Source organism: Meleagris gallopavo, chromosome 2 (genome assembly GCF_905368555.1).
Source record: "Meleagris gallopavo chromosome 2, MGAL_WU_HG_1.1, whole genome shotgun sequence".
In the NCBI taxonomy this organism is placed as follows: Eukaryota; Metazoa; Chordata; class Aves; order Galliformes; family Phasianidae; genus Meleagris; species Meleagris gallopavo.
In genome coordinates this window covers 56,785,548-56,813,408 of record NC_139405.1, presented here as the reverse complement: position 1 = coordinate 56,813,408, position 27,861 = coordinate 56,785,548, and the positions used below count along the sequence as shown (strand labels likewise).

The 27,861-nt window shown below is 34.7% G+C and overlaps 1 protein-coding gene across 14 annotated transcripts in view; it reads right to left on the bottom strand.

The window, feature by feature from the left end:
- EPB41L2 (erythrocyte membrane protein band 4.1 like 2) overlaps window positions 1-27,861 on the bottom strand; it is a 103,466-nt gene that overhangs the window by 35,689 nt on the left and 39,916 nt on the right. For all 14 annotated transcript variants that reach the window (XM_085217293.1, XM_085217292.1, XM_085217306.1 and 11 more), the window contains 4 exons: window positions 25,275-25,747; window positions 23,917-24,105; window positions 9,662-9,766; window positions 2,874-2,916 (listed from right to left, as the gene is read on the bottom strand). In XM_085217293.1, the coding sequence (XP_085073419.1) occupies window positions 2,874-2,916; window positions 9,662-9,766; window positions 23,917-24,105; window positions 25,275-25,733 (796 nt within the window). In that variant the 5' untranslated portion in view covers window positions 25,734-25,747. The remainder of the gene's footprint in view (window positions 1-2,873; window positions 2,917-9,661; window positions 9,767-23,916; window positions 24,106-25,274; window positions 25,748-27,861) is intronic.

The following is a 27,861-nucleotide window of genomic DNA, read 5'->3' as shown; positions in this document are numbered from 1 at the left end:
AGCAAAAATAGTTAAAATATACGATATACAAGGTGAGAGTGCACAAAAAACCCACTACAGTCTCTTCTGCCCTCAGCATTTCCAAATGCTCTCTATACCTTATTAGCTATACAACACATGATATGCAATATGAATTTTTTATATTTCATAATAGAACTTTTTCACAGTAAAAAATACTAATAGTGCAGCAAGTTTAAAAGAATTAATTGATACAACAGTGCCTTGGACTTAAACAACTATTCAGCGCTACATACAATTTTAACTGTCATTTCGAAAATCATGAATTATAACTGCAGCAAAAGCAGGACACATACCAGTGACCATTTTCAAAATTTGTATGGAGGGAGGGATAAGCAGGTCTATAACTCACTTTCACATACTTCAACTACACAAATGAGCAAATAAGTTTCCTAGAACATATATATCTTCACATCTCAACTCTACTGCTGACAAACAACTGATCTTCAGTCACAATACCATGATGAAACCAGGTTTATGTAGCTTACTCACTCAATTGTTAGACTTAGTCAAGAAAAACTCAAAAAAACAACACCTGAATTGAATGTTATATACACACTGCACGTACAGTGTCTTGCGCAGAAATTCTCACATTAAATTTTATGTAACTGTAAACATCATACCCTCTGTAAAATTCAGGATTTATTTTTTCCAAAAGCAGCTACTGTTTGTCCCTTTACTATATCCAAGAGCTGAAGTCTCAGTTTTGCAAAAGCCTGAATCCACTTTGGATGTACCACTTTTCAAAATAGTGACAGAAATGTAATTATCCCACCTGAACTAACTGGATTGAGTTTTTTCACAGTTATGGGAGTTTTAAAAAAAAATTCCTGAAGAGCTCAGGTTGACTGAAGCCAGACAAGTTTTTCTGTCACCTTCATAACTGTAAGACGACAGCTAGTAATTTAAATATATTATAATTGAATATTTTTAGTATGTAAGATACCTATTCCTAATTATAACTAAATCTGAGAAAAAAAAAAATACAAAAAGCCTTCCTTTCTTTATACCCACCTAGCTGAGAAGAAAAATTTACTTTTGCAGGACATGGAGATATCTGGAAATTTTAATACCTTGATTACAAAGACTACAACAGTATGTTAATTACTTGCAAATCAGTGTAAGCAACTTCGGTTGTTTACCTTATATAACATGCCTCTGAACTCTGAAGTACTACAGACCAGAGAAAAAAATCCAATTGAGATGCCTCATTTGAGAAATTGGACCTGATCTCCTATATAAAAGCATATGTCTTCATGCTGTATGAAAAATCGTATTCCCTTAAAGTAGTTTTGAAGTACATATTAGACAGTATTAAAAAATGTTATGTAGTGCATCCAGAACAACTGCAGGCCATTTCTCACATTTCTGAATCATGACATTAGTAGGGTCTATAGAAAGCAGATGACTACTGAAGACAATAACACAAAACATCAATGTACTCATTCTTTTTTCAAATATTAAAATCTAACAAAACATCCTTCAGCACACAAATAATAGGTTTTTACTGAAGACCTGACATTTCTTCAGAATAAGAAGTTACTATACATGTAACTTTTTTTCCTTGAAAGAATAATTGTAGATGGCTTCTACTTATATAACCATATTAGTAAATTTAAACAGAAGTTTATTAACAGAATATTAAATTAAAATAGTTCTCCAGTGAAACTTCTGCAACTTTCATTTCTTCACTGAAAATAAAAACACATGCCTTCCTTAACATAATAAGGGATTTCATCAATTTACAATGTTATCAAAAGGTTTAATTAACATACTGCTTTTCTTACTTACAAGTGTTCCAACTGGATCAAACTCCTTTAAACTGATCAAAATCAGTTTCTTAAGTAATTTACATTCTTGTTGAGTTGGAAGTGTAAGCACACATTTTATTATCATTACTTCGTCATAAAATTAGCATCATCTCCCCACTTAGATGTCCTGTCAGCCTCTAACAAAAGAATGTTTCCACTGAATAATAATAATAATAATAATAATAATAAATAAAAGGAAATCATGTTGGTCACAAATATGTGACCAATGAGAAGAAATTCATTAACACCTGTTCTAGCCCTTTTTAGTGGTTATTTTGAGACATTTAAAGTCAGGAAGAGTATTTCCTGAATTTATTGTCTACTGTAAAAGTTACAGGGCTATTGAAATACTTGACTGAACTTTATGGGAACAGAGGAAAATAAATCACCCGTTGTATAGGGGTTGGAACTAGACGATCATTAAGGCCCCCTTTCAACCTAAGACATTCTATGACTCTGATTCTATCTTGAGTATGGGAAATAGACTTTTCACAGGTATTCAATCTGAAACACGCTGTAGAGAGTATTCAGAAGTTCCACAATTGACAACAAATTTAAAAAAAAGCCAATGTTGGACTTGTCAGTGTTTTCAAACAAATACATGCTTTCTGTAAGATATACTGATTTTCTTGTAGTTTCATATTCTTGTTGTGTCTTTGAAGTTCAAGAGCCCTACAGCAACAAACATGACTATTTTTGGAAGATAACATTCTCCATCTCATAACTCAAATAGCAGCAACCTTTGAATAACATTCACTGTTTTGAGATGCAAAAACATCAACTGATTAGTCAAATATAAAACAGAAAAATTTGGGTCAGCAGCCAGTATAATGATTAAGTTCCACAGCACAAGTCTGTTTCACTCCTTGGATAGCAGACAGAAACAGAAGCCTTGGTTTCTGTTCTAAGGCTGAATCCATCATTATCAGACAAATTCTTTTAGCACTCTAAGCAATTTAGGCAACATCCATACTACTGAGTTCAGAAAGAATGTTTCTGTGAGGAAAAAATGAGAGCATAACATCCGAATACAGAAGTACTTACTTCTAATTTGTCTCTTAATTTCCTTTGAAGAATCTAGCCAGTTCTGGAAAAATAATAAAATAATAAACAAATTTAAAATCATCTATCAGCAAGAGGAAGAATTAATTCCATACAATTTCATACAATGCAATTAAGGTTTGTACTGTTCCAACATCTGTTCTCTTTAAATTTCCCAGAGAATCCTAAAGTTTAAGTTGTAATTTGGTAGCAAGTCTCTTCACCCTTGCACATAAATGAAACTGTGTAATGTCTTTCCCTTCATGGTTGTCTAATTGCTTTAGACTATTTATGCTAAGTGGATATTCTTACAGTAGAGGTTGTCTAGCAAATTACATTTGACAAATGCAGTTCTCTCATTCTCATTTTATTGACATAAGCAGATTTCTCAGGAAAAGTTATGTAATCCCTACGTGCCTGTGCCTACATACCTGTATAGAACTAACTAAGACAAGATTTTTCTCTTGATATCTAAAGATTTATTATTCTTATCATTTTTTCTTAAAGAGCATACATTCTAGCTCTGATAACATTCAAAGGCGCTTTGAAAAATGACTCAAGTTTTGAGTTTCCCCAAAGCAAAGTTCTCTATGAACATGCATGATTTTAACACTGACACAATGGCAACATTCAAAAATAGATGTCTGGCTCTATTTTAGGCAATGCACATCAAGTCAGTTGCTCATATCAACAATAAGCTGCCTAGAGACGTTGTGGAGCCCCTGCTTCTCTGGAGAGCATTTACACTTCAGTAGCCCACTGCAGACAGTAACAGCCTCAAGATCAGACGGGACCTCAGCACCAGCACTAACATTTCTAAAGATGCAACTCTATGAGCATTGCTTGCCTAACCTACCTAAGTACCGAGTCTTGCGTACAATATGACTCAACTTTCAGTCTTTGGTGCCAAACTGTAGACCCCAACAACTGTTTTGCAATATCTTAGGGTCCTTTTAAACAGACTTTGCCACTAAAAAATAAGTCTATTTCAAACAGACAAGGCATGCTATATCATCCTTTTATGGATCTCTATGGAGAATGTAAACTACATTATACTTTTACTCTACTGCAAATCTTTATTGTAGCTCTCTGCTGGTACAGGATGTGGCATCTGTGTATACAACCCGAAATTCTTGTTTCAAATGATCTTGATCCAAGCTAGTTTTGTCATTGATGCTGAGCATTTACATTAGACAAATACTGTTTACAAATAAATGCAAGAAAAACTTTTTTTAATCATTTCTTAAGCTGCAATTAAAATACAAAGATAATTTCATATTCATTCGGTTTTAGGAAGCGTGCAACATCTGCATTTTGTAACAATTACAATTCTTTCAGAGATGCACAGTCCACAACATTGTTGTGAAGACAAGGATATAAAAACAGTCCTCAAAAAAAATTTGGATAATACTTATTCTGCTTAAATCACAAAAAAATACTAGCTGTTGGAACAATCTTGACAAAGAAAAGCCTTGAAATACATGAGAAGTCTTAGAATAATTTTAGCTGAAATTAATTTCAGCTACAATTATCATACTAATTTTTTAGTTTTGCTGTTAATTCCATTCCCAAATGGCCTTTTTCATCAAATTATAGATAAAACTAAAAACTACCATGAACTCTTAAGCTTAACACAAAGTATAGTATAAATTAAGCAATATAAATATAAATTATATAGTGTGGCATAATTACAGCAGAAAACTATGATGCGTGTGTATATGTTTGTGTCAACATTTTACCTTTCATTATGGCTGAGTAGAAGAAAAGAAAATACAAAATAGAATGTGCTGAAAAATTAAAAGAATAATAATTTCTTTAAATAAATTATTCAGTTCATTTTCAGATTTTTGAAGTCTTGGGTAAGTTTATTGGAAGCAAACTTTGTCAGCTTTCCTTTGTTCCATCAAATAAAATCAGATGTTTGTTTTCCATTTACAAGCATAATTATAGGGATTTTGTTTTTGTTTGTTTTTGGTTTGCATCTGTGTCTTTTGTTATGGATAAAACAAACACTATGGAAAAAAATCTACCCTGAAATAGACCCCTTAACACAGAATAGGCAGGTCTGTCTTTCAATACAAAAGACAAAGCGTACGTATACTACATTGCTCCAGTACGCAAAAATCTATTTGTTTGTGAATGGTAAGGTTACAGATAAGACAAAATAATGAATTGTCAAAGAACAACAAAACATTCTCTAACAGTACAAAAGTATTTTGTCCAAATTCAGAAAAGCAGCATTTCCAGCTGGTGCCCACAACATAAGAGCACAAGCTTTCTAACACTTCTGCAGCCCGCTTACAGTGTGAATGGAGCATTCATGAAAGTTTGGGAGGCGTAATGCAATGAAATACACATTAGGCCAATAAATTTAATGTTTATAAAGTCATGACAAAAAATTGTTAATGAGTAACTTTATCTAAATAGCTTTAACATGTCTATTAAAGCTAACATAACAGTATGATTTGAAAACATAACATCTCTCCCAGCTGCACAGAACACCCATAGAGGAAAGTTAATGGAACTCCTCCTCCAATGGTACCCTGATGTTGCATTAGGGAGCAGCTCTAATTCAAAAGAGTGCCTGGCATTGAGTTTCCACACCCCACAGCTGCTGTCTAGTTCAACAGCTGGCTCCTAAATGGGTGGCTGTGATGACTACACAAGAATGAGAAAAAAAACACATCATTCAGTATTTAGTACTGACAGGGATGGAGATCTGTGGCATTTTAATCTCAAGAGGAAATATTCATAACAGGAAAATGTATCAGAAAGAACTGGTACAGAGATGAAAAAAAGACTTCAAACTTGATTTTAATGCAGAGAGGTGAAAAAGAGAAGGCTAAAACCAGTGAAAATTCCAAGTCTCCAAGCCTTCCATGGCAGATATTGGTGAACAGAACTCATCAGCATCACCACCCCCTCCTATTAAATAAATCAATACATGTCAATTTTTTTTTCTTTGAGAAGAATGAAAGGACGAGATGTGTGAAAATCTTAAGATTCTTTAAAAACAAGAGTAAGTGCACCTATCTTACTCATTCCATTCTGTGAGGCTGTACTATTTCAAATCTACAGACATGAAAGAAACATCAGTTGGATGGGGAGTGGGGGGAGAATGACAAATCTCTCAGCACACAACTAGGAGTTCTGACACTGCAGTGGCTGCATTTCATATTGTCAGGATGTATTTATACCATAAGTGATATTTCAACTTCTGGGAGTCTCTGTTTCCTAAAGGCACCGAAACAAAGTGCAACCCTAACTGAGGTACTTCAAACCAGAATCTTCAAGAGCTCACATCTTGCTGAATATCTTGCCATAAATGTTATTTTGTACAAAAGAGTTACAACTGTAAGCAGTTGCTGATGATATCAGTTGCTTTTACTTCAATTTCTACTTTTTCTGTTTTCTGTCAATTTGTGATCTTCAGAATTTCTCTAATGTGAGAAATTCAGTAAAGTTTAAAGTACTCACGGTCAGAAACAAAACAAACTTTTAGAGCTTTAGCATAGTCACTGAAATACAATTTAGTAAAATCTTTAAATTTGTGTTGTTTAACAGAAAAGTTTTACTTGCATCCTCTTATGACAGTAATAATCAAAGGAGGAAAACAGAAAAGTGGTTGGAGATGGTACTCATGAAAATAGCAAGATAAAAAACATGGAAAACAAATGAAAATTGATCATTTTTTCTTAAGCTCCAAGAATTGTCTATTAAATAGTTCCAGAAAACTAAATTTAGGATCACACTACCGTTTTTTGTTTTTTGTTTGTTTGTTTGTTTTTTGTGGCTTAAGAGTTATTCCACAACCTTGTGTCTTCTTTAGCCTTCATACATGACCAACAATTTTCACATCACCAGTTCTTTCCCCCGCACCTCATCACCTTATTAAGTCATGTGCTGCACAGTAGCCAAATCTAAAAAACTGTCTCAGAATTTTAATAAGTCTCTTACTTCTATTTATATTTCTATATAGTGATTACAGAATGCTAATTGAGAAAAGAAAGCAAAATCAGACAGTTCTCTTAGATGAGTCAGTAAAAACAAAACACTAATGAGGAATACAACAGTTATCATCTTGCATGTATATGAATGTTTGTAAAATATATGCCAATTGCACAAGAGAGGAGCTGCTCTAATTGCTTTGGAAATCAAATTAAAATTAAAAAGCTCAAAAATCATCAGCAATAGAGAAGGACTATCCCTGTTAACAAGCAAATGCTGTACATTCAAAGAAGAATGAAAACAAAAAGAAAACAAAATGGGATATCTAGGTAAAGAACCTCCAATTGCCTACCAAAAACAAAATGTTCTTCTCAGATTTTAAAGACATCGGAGTGAGTAATCCAAGGAATACAATAGTCCAACTCTGCTCATCAATCTTTATTCGAAAACTAAGTGTCTAATGTATACCTAGACCTAATCTCTGTGTTTTACTGGAACTTAGTTTGGACAACTAACAACTTTTCATCACTCGCAGTGTGTGATAAACATATGTCATGTAGTAACATGACATAGGCAGATATCACCGATAACTAAATATATACGTATATATACATACACACATACACACACAAACTCTTACATAGAGAAAAACAGACTGGCTCTTTTTAAGGTATGGCACTGGGTACCTCCATTTACATGAGTGAGGAGTATCAAGAAGCACATTGGGAAAGAAAGAATTGACATACTTTGCAAAATTCCAAACTTTCCTGCTCTGTTTTTAAAAGCTGAAGGCTCTCTATTCCACCTCCTAAGATCTATCAAAATGGATTCTTTCCTGATATAATTCAAGGATCCCGTGTCTGCTTTTAGATATTTCCTCTCTTCCAGTGATACACTGTATTTCACTGTGTGTATACATTCATATATTTCCAAGAATACTGAGTAACACAAACAAAGGGACTGTAAGTGATAACAACAAAAAATAAATGATGTTATGGTATTGCTCAGAGGATCAAATGGGGTACTCTTTGTTGTTACGCTGACAAAACTCGTATTTCTATAAAGGGTTTAAAAATCAGTAACAAAAAATACAATATCCAAGTAAAAATATTTTATACAGGGAAATCATTAACACAGAGGACCCGAATGTTTTGTTCAATGCTTTACAGAAAACCTCCAAAGCAAGCAAGTCCAGAAAATAGCTATGTTTTTGAAGTTCTCAGATTTATTCAGATCACTAAATTAGATTTCATTTTGAACGCAAAAATTAAATGAGAATTAATGAAAAGTAATAAAAATAAAAAAGCAAAAAACTGCTTCACTAGAACTAATTAATACGCATGTAATGATACTTCCTGACATGAAAACAGAGATTAAGATTAAAATAATTACATTTTTTCCATTTCAATTTGCAATTATTAGTCTGTTCTTTATGACGGAAAAGATGACTGCAGGTATATTTTAGTTTGTGGACAGAGTAACAGCTGGTCCATTACTAACCATAAACATTCAGATGCAGGGAAAAACTAAATTGGCTCTTAGTAATTAGTGGAATTAATGCCAACAGCTGATCTAAGATGTTCCTCAACTCATCAATCTAAATGTGCTCACCAAAAACAAGTGTAAAAAGATGAAAGAAAACGTTACCAAAAGGAACTTAAGATAACCTATTTGAACATATTGATGTCAAAACACCTCTTCATTACTGAAACTAGCACACAGTATTGGAGACAGACTAGCTCCAGTCTCATCTGTTCAAGAGTAAATTTTTTTGATGTTTTGAGTGGGCCCTCATGAGGTCCTATTCAGAGTAATGCCTCCACAAGAAAGACGTGGAACTGTTGGAGTGGGTCCAGAGGTAGGCCACGGAGATGCTCAGAGAACTGGAGCATCTCTCCAGTGAAGAAAGATTGAGAGAGCTAGGCTTGTTCAGCCTGAAGAGAAGGCTCCAAAGAGATATCATCAGGACCTTCCTGTAATTAAAGTAATTAAGTAATTAAAGGGACCTTATAAACAGGAGAGAGTGACTTTTTACTTGGGCAGATAGTGATAGGACAAGGGAGAATGGTTTTATACTAGAAGAGGGGAGATTTAGATAAGATACTATGAGGAATTTTTACTCAGAGGGTGGTAAGGCACTGGAACAATTCACCCAGAGAAGCTGTGGATGCCCCATCCTTGGAGGCATTCAAAGGCCAGGTTGGATTGGGCCTCGGGCAGCCTGGTCCAGTGGTTGGCAACACCACCCATGGCAGAAAGGTTGGAACTAGATGATATTTAAGGTCTCTTTCAACTCAAGTCACTCTATCATTCTATGAAAAGTAACTAAAAGTCCTAACATTTTGGACCTTGGGACAAGATATCCTTTATATTATTTGTCAGAGCATTATTAAGCATACGTGAGAAGAAGCAGTGAAATTCTTGGAAAGGTAGGCAGAAGATAAGTTTGTTTTTATTATTTTATCATCCATAGACTTGTTTGTGTGTCTGTTTTTTAAAGAGGCTAACAAATGAAAGTCTTCAGAACTCTGGCAGGTTTGTCAGGCTGTCAAGGCAGAGTTTTCCTATCTTTACTGGCAGGGATGGTAAAATATTTTAGTAGAACAAAATAAACCCCAGGAATTGTTTGATTTATTTACCACTTCAAAGTAAAAAATAGAAACTTCATTAACACACACAGACTATCTTGTACTTGACACAATTTTACAGTGGACTAAAATTGACAGTTTATAAACTGTTTGCTCAAATGTTTGTAAAGGTATATATTTAATACTGTATCCCTTACTAAACTACTGCAGTCAGTAACAATGTCGAGGAAAAACAAAACTCTAATACAGGCTTACCTTCTGATCTGAATTCTCATAAAACAACAGCCCAAAATAGTCCTTTTCCAGTAAATTGAGATGTTCACACACTTTGTCAAATAGAATTTGTCCTTTTGCTCTTTTCTGGAAAAATAATAAAAAAAAGTACTATTAGTAAATGCTTGATATTATGAACATCAATAAAACAGGCTGAATAAGGAGATACAATTAGTCAGGACAACTTAAAATATCTATAAAATAGGTTAGAAAGCTGTAAGCTTTCTTACGATAATAACTTTATAATATTTTCAAAACTATAGATATCACTGTAAAAAATTCCATTGTTTTCCAACTCACTAGCAAAGTTGACTTGCAAGTACAAGGAAAATTCAGTACCATTTCTTATTTTAATTATTTCACCCATTTAGTTGTTGCTAAATAGTTCTTAAGTTAGTTTTTCTTGATCTTCATTTTTTAAATAAACAAAGACTTCATGTGAGACAACTTTTTCTACATTATCTTCTAAATATCAAGAAGCTTTCCAGTTTGTTAATTTTAGTTAATTTCTGCATTTATAGCATTTTTGTGTTACATCTCAATGACTTTTCTGAATCACATATAAACTCCAAGAAAACATGTAACACTTTTAAATTGAAAAGGGGAAAATCAGATATCATGAAGAAGTTCTGTAATACAAAGGTGTTGAGCCACTGGAATATGTCGCCCAGAGAAGTTGTGGATCCTATCCCTGAAGGCGTTCGAAGACAGGCAGGACTGGAATGGAGGGGGAATTGGAACTGGATGGTCTTTAAGGTCCTTTCCAAACCAAGCCCATTATGGTTCTATGAAAGCCTATCTATGGTTCTACGAAAACCAAAATCCTTCATTATCTTCAAGAAATAAAAAAAACAGAGTAGTCCAATAAAAGTAGGTGATCAAACTAGTAGAAACAAAATACAAGAACAAGCAGAGCATAACTAACAAGTCTGTCAAAACTGTATAGAGATTTTGAGGGGAAGAAAATAAATGAAGAAGGCTGCCTTTTATTTAACTCTCGTTACCCCAAAAATCCATTAAACACTCAAAAACAAGGTCTTAGAAAAGTTTATTCTCAAAAACAAACAAATCTCTGGAATTAAAAATAAAAAAAAGAAAAAGAAAATCATTTTCATTTTATGTTAATTTTAATATTGCAGCCTGATATTTTATAATGGTAATGAAAGATATAATTTTATTTTACTCATAAAACATCTGCTTTTTGCAGCTCTGAAGAATTACAGCTTAATTAGATTGCAGTTAGTCCTGAAGTTTTATCTGTTATTTCCATACTAGAAAATGAGAACGTAAACAAGGTCACCCCGTGTCTTCCTATTGCTGGTACTGACTGGCCCACATCCTGTTTCTGTGCATCAGGTTTTAGGGGGAAAAAACTGTACTGGATATAACAGCTGACAAGAAGCAAAACATCATTTGGCTTACAATACACAATCAGGGGTAGGGAAGATCAGAATTTCTTTCTGCAGTTAAAATACAGCCTGTTGGTGGAACATTTGAACATGAACGGCATGCAGTTTCGCCTTTTGAACCTACATGACTGTTCAGCTATTTGTGGCATTTACCAGCGAGGCCACAACATGGCATTTTCAGAGGCCTGGCAGCTGAAAGGAATTTGTGCATTTGCTTATCCTACAGATTTCAGTAGATGCCATACACTACTACAATTCCAAAGAAACGCCATCAACTGCCTCTGTGTAGGCCCTGGTGACACTGAAGTGATTGTATCCCGCAGACAGCGACAGAGCGCTCACAATGCTCCTCAAGTGTGCCTCTCACTGCAGCTCCATGGTGCTGCGCTAAATGTTAAGGCTGGGAGGGCAGAGAAAACGGTATGCGCAGAGCAAATAGTGAAGGCGTTGTTTTATTCCCCAAGAATCCAAACCCCTACTTAATTAAAGACTGTACTGTTCAGCAGACGTTGCAGTCTTGAAGATCAGAATTTTTTCAAAAGATGCAATTGTAAAACAAGCACAATTTGTAGCCGAAGTGTTACAAAGCACCAGGGGATCTTAGAAGTCCAAGTCACTTTTGAAAAAAAGGAGTTGGGAACTTCAAGGCCAGTTGGTACTTTCACAGATTTTACTCTTCAGAAATACAGGTAACTATTTCCCCAGCAGTTTGAAGTAGCTACTTTTCTCTACTGCCAGCTACAGCTTAACAGTCAAGAGTGGTGGGCTGACCCCAGCCAGCTGCCAGGTGCCCCCAGGCTGCTGTCATGCTCCCCCTTCTCAGCAAGATGGAAAGACTGGAGTCAAGGAAATTAGACCTGGAAGTCTGTGCTGGTGACTGATCTCACAAGGTACATTTCTGGCTTAGAGATAGCTTCACAGTTAAACATTACATCAAATCTGGAGCAAAGTTTTAAAAACCTGCAAAATTATTTCATTCTTTTTTTTCTTTTCTTAAATAAAAGATGTTCTAACTTTAGGCAGACCACTTAGGTTTATTCAAATGCTAGACTACACATCACAGCAGTCAAAAAATAAAGATTTTCAAATAAAACTAATGACAATTAAACATCTATTCCATATCAAGTTCAATCATACCTTTCTCTATTCGGGGTTAAAACATTATCTTAACTAAACGCTAAGGCAACACAGATTTATTTTATATAAGCAAACTAAATAACCATAGAACCCATATGTCAACTTCAATACATTTCAGTTGTTCATACGTGCATAAAATGCGGTCAGTGCTGGCATCCTTTAAATGCTTTTTGTTATAAATATTTAATTAGACTGCTGGCCGAAAGCAGTAAACAAACACAGTATGATCTTCATTTCCTTCTAACTAGCAGCAATTGTTCAGCTAGCATTTCTTTCTATTTAAACTGCTACTCCTTTACTAAAACCCACATTACATTTACAGAAGAAAATCTGAATAAGACTATCACAGATCCCAAATCTATTTAAGAAGTTTCCTTGCAACTACTAAGGTACTGTAGAAGAAAGAAAAAGCCTATTTTCCTCTGTTTTTACTTCATCTAAGCAAGAGGAACATGTATGTCACCCTAAGAGACTGAGAACTTGCACCTGGGCTCAAAGATGTCAATTATCAGGAAAGGAATTGGTTAAAATGAGATAATTTGCATTACGCTAAAAAATAAATTAAAAAAAATTGTTCCCTAGATCATGTGGTTTCCTAATCTCAATCATTACAGCAGTCTGCTCACTCAAGTTAAAATTAAACTGCCATTACATCTCACAAATATTACACATGAATTTATGATGCTATGGCCATCATATGTTTCTCATTTCAAGGAAGTACAACAATTCAGTGACTTTTGACAAACTCTGCTAGACGTCTTTCAACCTCTGTCCCAAGCTGCTATTCCTATGAGCGAACTTAACACTCATTAAAGGAAGTAATAAAAGGTAACTGAACGCTACTAACAGTTCACAACCTATGAAAGTTCTTTTAAGTCATGTTCCACAATAGCTTTTTCCTCTTTCCTCCTCTGCAGTCATTCACAGTTAACTATTAAGAATCTGAGGATACGTGGATGTTATCTTTAAGAGCTGTGATATTCCTAAGGTTAAAATAATGTAATAAGTTGCTCACGTTCGCCATATATGCATATACTATGTACATACAACTCATTTTCTTTACTGTAGTATTTCCTCACAATATAATCATAGAATGGCCTGGGTTGAAAAGGACCACAATGATTATCTAGTTTCAACCCCTCTGCTATATGCAGGATCGCCAAGTACCAGACCAGGCTGCCCAGAGCCACATCCAGCCTGGCCTTGAATGCCTCCAGGGATGGGGCATCCACAATCTCCATGGGCAACCTGTTCCAGTGCATCACCACCGTGTGTGTGAAGAACTTCCTCCTAATATCTAACCTAAACCTCCCTCATCTCAGTTTAAAACCATTCCCCCTTGTCCTATCACTATCCACCCTCATTCCCCCTCCTGTTTGTATGCTCCCTTCAAGTACTGGCAGGCCACAATGAGTTCTCCTTGGAGCTTTCTCTTCCCTAAGCTAAACAAGCTCAGTTCCCTCAATCTTTCCTCATAGGAGAGGTGCTCCAGCCCTGTGATGATCTTAGCGGTCCTCTTCTGGACCCGCTCCAAGTGCTCCGCTTCCTTCCTGTACTGGGGGCCCCAGGCTTGGATGCAGTACTCCAGATGGGGCCTCACAAGAGCTGAGTAGAGAGGGACAATCACCTCCCTCTCCCTGCTGGCCACTCCTTTTTTAATGCAGTCCAGAACACGATACCTTCATATACTTTCTAAGTTTCCTAGAGATAAGTAGCTTTGAATATTTTTACTTTTAAGTAACAGGACAGAAAACTAATCTATTGTGTTATTATGGAATTTGTGGGCTTAGCCAATTTCATTCATTAGACTAAAAGTTAAAGGACTTTTTAATAGCCTTTCAATGGAGGTTAATGCTTTTCCTTATGCAACTTTCCTAGTTCCACATTCAAAAAAATAAAAACAGGTTTGGAGAGTGCCTGATATCAAAGCTTTTAACACTAGAGCACTAACGCTGCTAAAAGTTTTTAATTTCTCAGATCAGATAGCAGAGATGCTGACATTAGAATTGACAGCAGTTTAATTTTTGCAAAACCAAAGACCACAGAACACCACGGCAAGAGTATTAAATTAAAATGAATGAAGGAATAGATTTCATTTGGACAAGGCTTATCTTCATTACATTCCTGGAGGACAGTGGAGTACTGTAAGCAGTGTATCTACACCGATGTTCAGACAAGTTAATTCTAGAAGCTATGCTAAAGAAACCGGCTATGAACCAAGTCCTTCCAATTTGCATCTATGAAAGCAAAGTAATAAAGTATAAAGATAGATTAGAAAAAATAATGAAGGAAAGCATCACCAAAGAAGCTAAAATATCTGTTTAAGAAGTTCTTGATAAAAAGATTTACAGATTCAGCTAAGGTCATATTGGCAAGCTGACACCAGTCAGATGATCTTGTAAGACAAAATAAGCTCTAAAGGCAGAAGAACAAAGGCGATAAATTAATTTAAAAAGCAACCATCAAAAAAGAAATATCTGAGATGTACTTTATGCTAGAAACCAAACCACTTTCACGACATGCGTGCCCTGGGCAACAGGAAAGACATGTAAAAACAAGCCAAAAAAGCCAGAAGAAATAATTTCATAGTAAAACGCTAGTCAGCTTCCAAAAAAAAGAAAAATAGCTGATTTGCTGAAAGTGAACTTTTTTCTTTCCATAAGGAATTTCTAATATAAGCTTGGTATCTCAATATGTTAAAAGTTTTTCTACTTTTCTAGCTCAACACCTTCAGTCAATTTCTATTCTGTGGCTCTTACCAGCAGATGACAATGTGTTAGAGATGACATATTGAGAAATTAGCTTTCAGAAGCGTTTTATCACAGAACAAGAAATAATTATGATTCTCTTTACTTAAAGGTTTCTCTCAATGCATTCCACATGTCACATAAATAATCCTTTGATTCAATTATAGATTTCAAGAGAAAAATATCTTACGCAGAAGTTACACCAACTTAATTTTAGCAAGATTTTATAATGTAATAAATCACAATTCTATTCACTCCATAAAGGCTAAGTTTGCATATTACCTAATACATTCAAAGAAAACTAAAATAATTCATGTTAGAACAAAATGTAAAACCATTTTTTTCTTTACCGATTAAACTAAGTGTATAACTGCATTGTAATTTACACTATCAATTTTTTAATTCTGATGGTACATAGATTTCATAGATTTCCTTACAAATATTTGCTCCCAACATTCAACTCATTTCTGAATATTCCACAAAAGTTTTGACTGATGTGCTACATGACTCCATTGTGCAAAATCTACTTCTATGACTGCCTTTCACTTAAACATAATGTAGCATTATCGTTTCCACGTTAACGTTGATAAGCATTAACATTTGCTTATTTGACAAGGACTTAAAGAGCAGCCCTATTTTGACTCTGTAAATAGAAATAAATTTAAACATTAGTCATAACGTATGCCTGATACGAAACCCCATAATACAATCAAATCCCCCATACTTTCACAAATTGCTGCTTAGCTACAAAACCAACGAATGGAAGAGCTGGCAAGACACCATAAGCTAGATACTGCTGTTGCCCACTAGTTATTGTCACAGATGCATTGGATTTTTGCCTCAGCAAATGGCACATCTCTTATTTTAGCCCTTGAAATTCACTCTAATCGTGCTGGGGTGGGTGACAGGTCTTGGTAAAAAAGATTTCTGAAAATCCTTTACAAATAAAACAGTACTTTTTTGCCACGTTTAATACTACCGTGCATTAAAAGATATTTTTGATTTTTAATAATGAAGTGTAGAACTCCTACTGAAAAGCAGTAAAATTAAACAACTTAAAAACAAAATTAAAATTAAAAACATCATTCTGGATAGAATAGCAGCCAGTTTTTTCTTCAGTTAAGAACCACCAGCTTCCCAGAAACATTTACCTATAATACCATATGCAAGAAGCTACAACTATATGTAAATAAAGTTCATGCTGCTTATAATTAATTTTTCCATGCATAAAATAATTTATGAAGTATTTGAAGAAATACAATTAGATACATCAGTCTCAAGCACTGAAGAGTGTTAAACACTGCAATACTGGACGTAGTCTTCGAAGAAAGACCTTCACAGTTTGCCATTATTTATGTGTTATAACCCAGAAAGTTAAGCTTTGTAAGAACAGCCACTTAAGGAATAACGTGTTAACAGAACCATAAAGACAGCTCATAAGCTAATATTGCATGCAACATAGCAAATCATGACAGATAGCTCCAAGATACAACATGCTGAAATCAAAACTTCCGAAGAATTCCTCTGCATCTTCATTATTCTCTCCAATTGATGGTATCAAGAATCTCTAAGAGAAATTTTAAGAAATTTTCTCTAAGAACTTAGGAACATGTATAAAATAAGAACACTACGTAGAAATCAAATGCATAGCCTGATGAAACACAGACTTCAATTTGGAAAGCGCATTTCTTTAAAAAACATGAGTGATCACTATTGTCTCCCTCACAAGAGAGACAATTTGGAGGTTTTTCCCCTAGAAAGATCATCCCAGAATACCTTCGGACAAGCAATACTAATTATTAAGCTGAGAACACAGCTTTTCTTCAGTCTTTATGAGCAACTCAGCCTTTTCATTTTTCTTATGCTCCCAAAATAATCAATTGTAAAGAAAACCTATGTTTTCCATTGAAATACAGAAAAAAGACAGAAATACAGAAAAAAGAAATAGCAGAAAAAGACAAAGGGACAAGCCTGCTGTTTGATCACATTAATAACTGATGTACTCTCACATTCATGTGTTTAAATGGGATTTCCTTTATTTCAGTTTGCATTCATTTCTTCTCATTCCACCCTTGGGCACCATGAGGAGACTGTAGCTACATTTTCTTCCCTTTTACCCCCGTCAGTTATTTATACAGAGTATTAAAGATGCTGAGCCTTCTCTTCTCCAGCTGAAACAGTTCCACCTCTGTGAGCTCCCCTTTGCACATCGGAGCTCCAGCACTCTATCTGTCTCTCCAGCATTGAGCAGAGGGGAAGGACCATCATCTCCCTGAAACTGCATTCTTACTGCACCCTGGAACCTTATCAGCCTCCTTTGTCACCAGGAGGCACATTACTGGGCTATCATCAGCTTCCCCCACTAGTACCAATGTGTTAATTCCTCCTAAAAGGTACAAGAGTTTTTCCACACTGGAATCTTCTCAGCCCAGTCCTAGAGACTGCCCTACTCCCAGTTAAGCCACCAAATGGAAAGTAGCCAAGGATGCTCTTTGTGTATGCTGGTCATTAATTACTTTTATGATGAAGATTTAAGATGGTAATAAGAAAAATAACTGTTTTCTGGTCTGCAAAATAACAGTTACAAAGACAAGGTATTTTTCCAGTTTTAATTTCCTTAGTAACAAATCAATATATTTACAGAAGTGCCACTAACAAAATAAAATATAATGAAGTTTGTTTACAGTATAGTGTAAGAACTAGAGCCACATCCACCATGGATGTGGCTCTGGGCTGTCTGGTCTAGTGGTTGGTGACCCTGCACATAATAGGGGGGTTGAAACTAGATGATCATTATGGTCTTTTTCAACCCAGGCCATTCTGTGATTCTGTGAGAAGGCAGCAGGAAAGTCCTGAACAAAGAAAATCCCTCCAAACAAAAATTGGATTAAATGAAGAATCAACCATGGGAAACCAACAAGCTTTGTAGTTGTTTAGATTGCAGAAGTTGTTTACTAGCTTTTTAAATCTTCCATGATTTCATACTATAATTTTCTAAAGCAGAAATAAATCAACATTTACAAAAACACTAAAAATTAAAAGGAAGAGTAAAGAAAGGACCAGTACCAGAAACTCATTTAAGATCTACTGCAGAGAGAGGAAGCTGAAGTTTCAGTTATCAGTTGAAGCAGTTGATAATTGTAATATCTTGGTACACTAGAAGAATTAAAAAAGCTCTTCATGTATTGAAAAAAAAACTAATTTGTAAAACTGCAGTTAGCAGTCCTCACATTCCCTCATTATGATCCAAAAAATCAAAACAGATTGTTTCTGTTTGCACTTTGCTCCCCTCCTTACTTTTTTGCTTCTGTAGAAGAAATAGAGACCATTTATTACAAATAATTAGAAAACAATATTCTGAATCTTGTTTACCAATTTAAATGATTCACAATGGACTTAGAATCATAGGATCATCAAGGTTGGAAAAGACTGCAGATAGTTATCTTTGAGTTGTGAATGTAAAATGTCTTAGATGTACAGTAAAAAAAAAAACCCTCTGTTTTATGACATCTCATTATTGTATGGTGAAAAGGCCCAGGAAGTTCATATTCATAATCCTCAATTAATACAGAGATATAATTTAGATTCATCTTGGCTTATGTGAAAACAGCTGCAGAGTTACATTATTACACCATCCATATCAATTCCTAAATATTTATGGAAAATATATTAGTAATAAATAATACAGAGATTATATGTACATATATAAGTACAAATCTATGTATTAAAAATTTAAGACAAAAAATTTTGTCTTAGGGACAAAATTCCTGCTACTTCAGAATATAAGTGTGCATAGCCCTACACAATTTTTTCCTAGAGAGCAATTATTTTGTAGAGTAATTTTCATGTTCATGTTCTATTGCAATAAAACTTTCTTCTGCTGACAAAGTACAAAAAAATCAGGTTGATAACTAACATCAGTGATGGCCTCACTACAGCTTTTCCACAGTTAAAGTTGGCTTATGTTGAAGTAGTGTACATTTCACACCATTAGGAAGAGATCCACGAAGAGTTGAAAAATTTTACTTCAGAAATAGACTGAAATTGTTTGGTTTTAACATCAGAAGTAGGAAGAATAGGCCTTACCTGATAAAAATTTAAGCAAGCTTGCACTATCACTAACTAAAACCAAAATATCTAAAAACTACAGTCAAATAGTCCCAGAGAACATTTCATATTGTCAGACAATGAATATGCATTCCTGAGCTGATTTGTAAAGTTTATTGGATAAGAAGTTTGAAGAAAAACATACTAAGAACTAAAATAAAACTAAGCCATGATGAAAATTCTTAAAGTCTTAAAAACAGATGTTTCTCCAGATTCCTCTTAGTTTCAAAAGATCCAAAAAGACAGCTGAATAGCACCCCATGTAATATTTTATTAGAAAATATAATAGAAGTATATTATCAAATTATAAAATCCTACACGGTATGTAATTAAACTACTAGGAAATCTAATGAAAAGGGAGGATACAGGGGAAACAATGTAGCTTTTGACTGCACAGTTCAAAGAGACCCACAAAACCATCATGTAGAGGCTGACTGAAGGAGACTTTGGAATGTGGTACAGCAGAAAAGAAAGCAAAAGGCTAGCAGATGTAGGCTAAAAGGATAAGAGGAAGATCCATTCAGGAAAGGTCTGAGAATAGATAGCACCAATATGTGCAAGCTGCACTTCACTGAAGAGAAAAGTAAGCAAAAGGAATCCATCCAGAAGTCCATGAATTTTGTGGGAATAAAAGGCAGGTTCTAATTCCCAAAAATTCTTAAGTGCTGTGAGGAAGCAAGATGATGAATGAGACAGAAAATGGCTTTTGATTTACATGACACATCTAAATGAGAAAGGAGTTGGCAAAGAAACTGAGAAATCAGTTTCTATACAAACACCAAAAACGCATTATTTTGTTTTCTTTTTTTCTTTTTTCCAAAACTTAGAACAACCAAACATAGACCAAAATGTTTTTCATGATTATTCTGCTGAATGGTACAATAAGTTGACAAATTAAAAAAAATGCTGGCATAACAATGACAATATGCTGGTTGTGTTGTAAAATAATATTTGCGCTTAAAGACATTTTCCACTCAATCTGGATTCTTGTACATCTATTGATGCTCCACAATATACAACAACACAATTACAGAAAGATTTCTTCTCAGAGTATAGATTAGAAATTTCTACACATTTGATTTCTTAGAAGGTTTTAAAAGATGCTTCCTTATTCTATTCAAGTAGAGAACAGGCAATAAAACATGTTTCCCTGTATCCTCAATATTCAGTTTTATAAATTAGACTTGGAAACTTATTTAATACCTGCTTGAAATGTACTTCTAAATTATTCTGAAAAAATCATGCTTCATAATATTCTAATTTCACCTACCTCCATAAATAATTGAACTAATAATTCCATTATTAATTCTTCGGATATCCCACTGATTCTAGTCTTCTGCATCCTGCAGAATTATTGCAAATTCAGAATGCGGTGTAATCTATTTAAAAATGTAATTTATAAAGTAAAAAATATAAACTGGGCTTCCCTTAAAGCCTTTAAGATTAAGAGGTCAGGTGAGAGCGAAGATTGCTATTCCTCCTAACATTTACTTTAAATTGATTTTTATGTACCTCTACATATTATGCTCATCTGTTTAAAGTTTATGACAGGAAAGAAGAAAAAGCTTCAGTAATTCAATGATGCTAATGTATGCCTAATGAGTATCAGTTGAAAATCAAGAATGGAGATTTCTGGTAATTTCCATCCAGAAAGTAATTGGGTTCTTAGAGGACTCAAGCTGTTTTTCTACCTATAAGTTTGCAAGACATACTCTTTATTAAAAAAAAAAAAAAAAAAATCATTCTTCTTTATACTGCATGCATCTAGCTATTGTGTAGTTGTAAGCTGATTGATTACATCCAATAATGCATTTATTTTAAATTTAATTTACAGACACTGTAGAAGAACCTGATTTGACAAGCTACCTAATATTCCATCCGTCAGTAAGTGCCTGGTTCTGTTATATTTACTGGTAAGTTGCATTAAGACATCCTTCAATTCTTGAGGACACAAAACTTTCTACAAAGAAGGAATTTCCTTCTGTTGTCCTTACCAAGAGATTTGTTTTAAGTTCCACTGGTACAGCAAATTTATAGTTTGCTTTATCTTGTCCACGTACAAGAACTTTCATATCTAATACTAAAGCACAGTAACAGAGTTTCATGTTGCATTATCAATACAAATGGTGCTTTCCCATCTAATTTGACGTGGTTTAGATAGTTAATAGCATCTGACTTACCAGTACCAATGGGCAGTGAATATCTAGTAAACAAGTTCCATGTTTTTCTGTACTGTTTGGGAAGTGTCAAAAAGTCTGCTTAGCATCTCCTGCATAGTGGTTCTCTTCCGTAGATTTCAAGTAGCTTTGTACACAGGAACTGAAGAAAACAGCTAGAGTCCTGTTTGCCGTAACAGAAAACAGCCTTCCAAGCCTTTGCACTAAAGCAATTGCTATCTTTAGGGAGACAGCAATAGCCTGAAGTTATCTGCTGATCAGATCTACTTGCTACTTTACTCAACAGAACTTATTAAAATAAAAGAATTTCAAACCTAAAAGGTCTGTCTAGACCAGTACCCTACAGCTAATGTAGGATAATAGGTATTACGTGTAGAAATAGAGTCTCTAAATCTCTAGAATCCTCAGCTCTAGGCTTTCCTGAGCCCAAAGTGTATTTCTGGTTAATAGCCCTGTACAGATATTTACTCTTAAGATGTATATAATCACTTTTTGAAGTCATGGAATCTTTCAGTCTCATACAAATGCATTTTACAACATCTATGTTAATGTAAAAACAAGCATTTTAGTTTGAATCTGCCCCTTAAATCAAACCATCAATAGCATCCATAATTTGCCCACTAATCTAAGTGAAAAAGTAAGGAACAAACTGGAAAAGCTGAAAAACCTCCTATCAGACTTAGCCATGAGCATTGCTGCACTAAATATGAACTACAGACTTACTCATGAATTTTTTTGAATAAAAATATTGTTTGCTCTGGGAACATGTTCTTAATAGTTGTCTCCTGCTTCAAAAGTAGCTGTTTCCATAAAGGAATTTGAGTGTGAACTCAGCAACAAACTTCCAAACTTCCATCCTTTCAGGCAGAAAACAAACACACACAACCTGAACTGGAAGTCTAACACTTCTTAAAGCCAGAGTGTTTTTAAAACAAATGTTCTTTAAGCCACAACCCAAGGAAACTCTAAAAGAACATGATTGAGAAGAACTATTCTGACTAGTATAGGAGGCACAAGTTACTATAAACTCTACAGAGGAATTCCCCCTTAGAAATATTAGGAGTGCATCTACTATTCTGTTGATCGTTCTATCCATAGTCCTTAAGTCACCATGAAGAAGAAAGTGGGAGGTGAACACAACAATTTGCTCCAGAGAAGATAAAGATTTGCCCTTAAAATCTTTGTCATTCCCTCTGCTTTTGCAAGTTCTGTTTTTCATATACATAGGAGCTTTTTGCCCTGTTAATTCTTGAATGCACGTACTGTTGCTTATAGGTGATGCATATAGATCTGGAGATTCAAACACTGTCACTGCTGATACTTCAACTATGAGAAACTAATAACATCTGCTCAACACTTAAACAACTTCAAAGAATTAAGAAGAAAACTGGCATATTCAAAAGAATCACGTACGAGCATATGGTAATTATCAACACGAGTATAAATGGCATCCTTCCCTTTACCACTTAAAGTAAAGAAAGGTAAAGAGCACTGTCATGTTATCAATCACTAAAGCACACATGTAAGCTATTTTTAAAGAGTAAGATTTACAGCTATTTAAGACAGGAATAAAACAGTGATAAAATGAAGAAAATTGGACTGGATTCTGGCATTGCAGACCAAAATGAGTACTGAGTGGAAAGAAACAAAAGGGAAAAATGACTGATTTGAGGCATTCTAAATATTCATAGTGTAGAATGAAGGATAGTAAAACTATACACACAGAGCAAAAAGGAAATAAACAGATCAAGCATCTGCAATCTAGTCATTGCACTGAGGGGAAAAAAAACATTTTCTGAATTCACATCCCCAGTCATAGCTACTCATTTTTATATCTAAAATTATAAAGTCTGTTAAATTTGAAAGTATACACTTCAAATTATCTCACTGACAGAAAATTTGAATGCAACTTTGTTCTTCCTTTCATATAATTTTATGTTTCACAACTAAATTTTGATCTAAAATATTAAACAACTTCTGTTGGACTTAAAGTTTGGACACTGTGGTCAGACTGAAAGAGAATATTCAGAGGATGTCAAAGCTATAGCAGCCAAGAAGCTGTTTTCCAGTAAGCTTACTCTTTCTGTCAGTGATCTTCAGTCAGATTTAACAGACAAATGTATACAATGTCTAATCCAGCAATTTATATTTGTAAATAGTCCATGCAGCTGTGAAAATTTGGTACTAGAAAATTTAAATAAAAAAGCATGTATTTTAAACTTATAACAGAATTCCATTTTGAAGCAATTTTTTTTTAATATATATTCAGCTGAGATGATTATTTTAATTGAAACTAATGAACTCAAGACAACTTTACTAATATATGTGACATCACATTTTGGAAAACCTTCAACCTTTGCAAAACACAAATACAGCAGAAAATAACTGCTCTGAGGTGATCTCTGGGCAGCTCAAACTGTTTTGTTAATTGCACTTTATCTTCTTTGCTAGTATAACACAGTGCATTTTTTAAGGACAAAATAGAGACAAAGTTCAAAAAGGAACAGTTAACTGAGTCTTAGTGATAGCAGTGGGAATGCAACCTTGTATTGTGCTAATTAGACACACAAAAATATACTTGCTAAACTCAGAATGAAATGAAAACTTTTTTTTTTTTCTATAAAGAAAGAGAGCTCTATATAGAAGACTTAATACCTTACCTCTAGATCACAGTTGTATTCTGTGCCATCCAAGAGCACCACTTTACACTGCACAGTTTTAATTTTCTTAGGAGGCTTCTGGGGAATACTTTCAGCTGTCTGCACTTCTTTTGTCTCCCTTTTTTCCTTTTCTTCTTTTTCTTCTGCAACCTTTTCTACTTCAATTTCTTTACCATCTTCTTTGGCAGGCTATATAAAATACAGTTAAACAATTCTGTGATAATTCAAGCTCATGAAAGACAGCCTTTTTTTTTATTCTGTTCATTTCTTTTAGAAGCCACTAATTCAGAAATTAAGCTTTAATAAAATTTATGCATATATTGGAAGAACCACAACCTGTGTAAGCATTGAGGTCTATCTGGGGGGCAGATACTGAAAAAAAGGTTTTCTGTTCTTGTTCTGAAACCATAGAAGGTGCTTTTTTTTCCTTTTTTTTTTTTATACACTAGGGTTTTTTGTTTCTTTGTTTTAAACTAAGAAAAGTTTCTTTTTAAACTCCAAGTTAGAAAGTAACTTGTGATCTAGTCCAATCTCCCCGCTCAAGCAGAGTGAGCTACAGCAGTTTGCCCAGGACTGTTTCCAAGTGGATTTTCAGTACTTTCACTGACAGACCACAACTACAGCTAATTTGCACTTACTGCCTCTTGCCATTTCTCTGCATACCACAGAGAAGAGTCTTGCCCCTTTGTTTCCTCCCTTCAGATACATTGATTTTCCCTATTCTTCTCCTTTCCAGGCTGAAGCATTCCAGCTCTTTCTGCATCTCCTCCTATGAAACATTCTTTATATCCTTAATAACCACTGTGGCCCTAGAGAATGTAGGTTTGAGGTTTAAGAACTGAAACAACTTGTGCACAATCAGGACTCAGAAACACCGCAGAATATGGTGCTTGCTTTCAAACTCAGTACCAGATTCCTAGAGCAAATCAATAAGAGCAATAGCTACAAGCATGGTTTAAGGTTAACAAAAGATTGACATCTAAGGACTCAGATAACTACAACAGATAAAAAATGGATTAAGTCACTAAGGAGCTATTTGTGCAATACAAAGGCTTCAGAGGCAAATCTGGTTAAGAAGCTTCTCCTCTTATCCCTTCTCATTGCTACTGTAATAGTCAGTTCACTATCCCTTAGGACTATGCCAAAAGATGATGTTACAGCTAAAACAGCTTGAGCCAAATAAGTAACTATTGTGCTGAAGAGCTTACTCATATCAACCCAATTTCAAAAGTGACAGTAACTGCCATTTTTTCCTTATATGATACCAACAAAGTCTTACATGGATTACATACATCATGAAGTAGTCCCCCATCCCCTCAGAATTACTCCAAAACATTCATACGCACTCTCACACTTACCTGTGTTTCTGCACTACTAACAGAATGTTTTTCTTCTTTGTCATCTCCTTTAGCATTATTTTCAGCCACTGTTTCCAAGCTCCTTTTTGGCTGAGCCATCCCCTCAGATGGATGGCTTTCACTTTCTTCAGCTACTTGTTCTTCCCCTGTTGCTCTTTTCTTGGCCTCATCTTTGGGCTCTGCCAAAGTATAGGATTTTTGTTTCTTAAGCCAGGGAGGAAGAAAACGAGAAATACCCTTGCTTTCAGATGAATCTTTTTCCTTCTTCGGGCTACTTGGGCTACTAGGGCTTGTTGGTGCTGGGACAGGAGAATCTTGAGTTTCTTCGGAGGATGCTTTCCTGGATTTATCATTTCTTGGAGTTTCTGAGGCTTCTTCAGGCTTGTCCTTGGCTTTGTCTGGTCCCACCTGCTCAGAATCTTTCTTTACTTCAGTCTCTGAGCCAACTTCAGTTGTCATTGTCACCGCTTATACTAAAAAACAAATAAAAATGCAACGATAAAAATAGCATCATGTAGCCTCACTACTTTTACTCACTTATTCACAGTAATTTCTAGTCTAAAACAAATGAAATTGAAAACAAACAATACTGTAATAGAACATGAAAATAATTATTAACATTTGTTTCTCCAAAAATCAGCTAAACTCGACACTCTTATCCCTTTGTGTGTAGTACTAGATTTTGCTACTTTGCCACTCTAAAGTGTAACATGATCATTCTTTCCCTCCTATTGAAGTAAACCAACAAAAATAAGTCCCAAAGGATCTAACAAGAAAAGATCAAAATAACTAGATCCTATTAGAAATCATTGACACTGATTCACAATCTTCTTCAAACAATTCTTTCAAAATTAATGTTCTGTTCATTTGTCTGAGAATTCGTAAATTAGTTACAATCATATTTATAACTCGAAAGTTCTGCACATTAAAATCAACTTCCATCAATACTGGCTACTAGTGAGGAGACAACTACAATTGCAATGGAAGCCAATTAGAAACCAGTAAAATCACAAGAAAGCAGACACAGTACCTCCAGACTCCTAAAGAACATTCAAACATTCATAAGTAGCCAGAAATGAAGTCTTAATTCAGATCACCCTTAATGAAAGAAGTTAATAGATGCCCGAACATACCTAAGAAGCCCTTTTGGCAGAAGAGATGGGCAATGTTTAGTCAAAGGAAACAAACTTGATAATTACTGCACTAAGAGGCCTAGAGATAGGAGCTCTGAACAGGGAGATTCATATGAAGCAAGCATCTCAAGACCAGAAGTTTAACTATATGGAAAGAGTATTTTCTTATTCATTACTTTAATCAGCTTTACTATCTAAAACAAAAATAATCACGATTAGGAAAATCAAAAGAAGATTTAGTATTTGTACTGCTACCTTAGAGACTTCTGAATATAATTCAAGTGTCAGTATTAGTTACACAGCTATTTCCTTTACTTATTATGAAACACTCTTCATGTTTTATTGTAACGGAGTTTATAAATAGCATTAAAGTTTTAATATTTATGTATCCTATTATTTCTCAGTGGTAACAGGTCTCTAAAAGGTACATTTCCATTTGACTAGCTGTAGAGATCAAAGCATTTGCTATTTAAAACTACACATTAGTATGCTAGCTCCAAAGTCGGTACTAGCCAAATTACATTTTGCTTATACCTTCAGATCTTACAGGAAACTCAACTGCTGCTGTGACAAGTATCAATCTTAATAATAAAATAAGCTTGTACATAATTAGTTTCTTACAGGAAAGCAACTTTCCTGTAAGAAAAAAAAAAAATATCAGAATAAACCACCGTGCTTACAGAAATCAAATTGGAGGTTTCATTGTTAGTAGACGTGGTGATTAGTATTTTTCTTTTCTGTGCATTTTTGATTAAGAAAGGTGAAGTTTCTTTTAAGAAAATAGCTAAAATGTTTTTCCAAGAATTCTAAAGGTCTGCAACTGAAGTCTAGTGCTGCAGGTTGCGAAGCCTCTGATGTTACCTTTGCAGTACTATTTGGTAACTGCTTTTTCTTCATCCCCACCCTGTTCTGAGAGAGAAGAACTTGCAAGATCACATCCAGCCCTGTTTCTTAAGAGCTAACAATGTATCTGGAGAAAACAGAAATAAGAGCCAGACAGCATTTCTCTCAGCAGTACGATCTGAAGAAAATAAACCCGTTTATGCTCAAAATTCACCTATCTGAACATCAACTGCATCTTTTCTTCCTCTCCTATTCCCAAAGAGGCATCGTAAACTTGCATTTGCTCTTACTAAATAACACAACTGTACTAAGTACTTTCCCCTCTCTAATCATAAGGCTGCTAATAGATGCAGATTTCTCCCTAACATACTACCTTCGTACCACAAGGTAATGTTAAGTATATACTTTATTTTGAAATAACCAATATGAATGAGCTTAAGAGTCTTGCAGCAAGAAGGGAAAGTAGAACCTTAGGCAGCCAGTCAAGTGGAAAGATTACTGAGGTCTGAAGAACAAGAAACAATCTCAGGAGATGCACTTGTTGGTCATTGTTAACATGGTTTAACAATTGTAAAAACTGAAAGAATTCTTTGAACTCAAAGAAATTAATC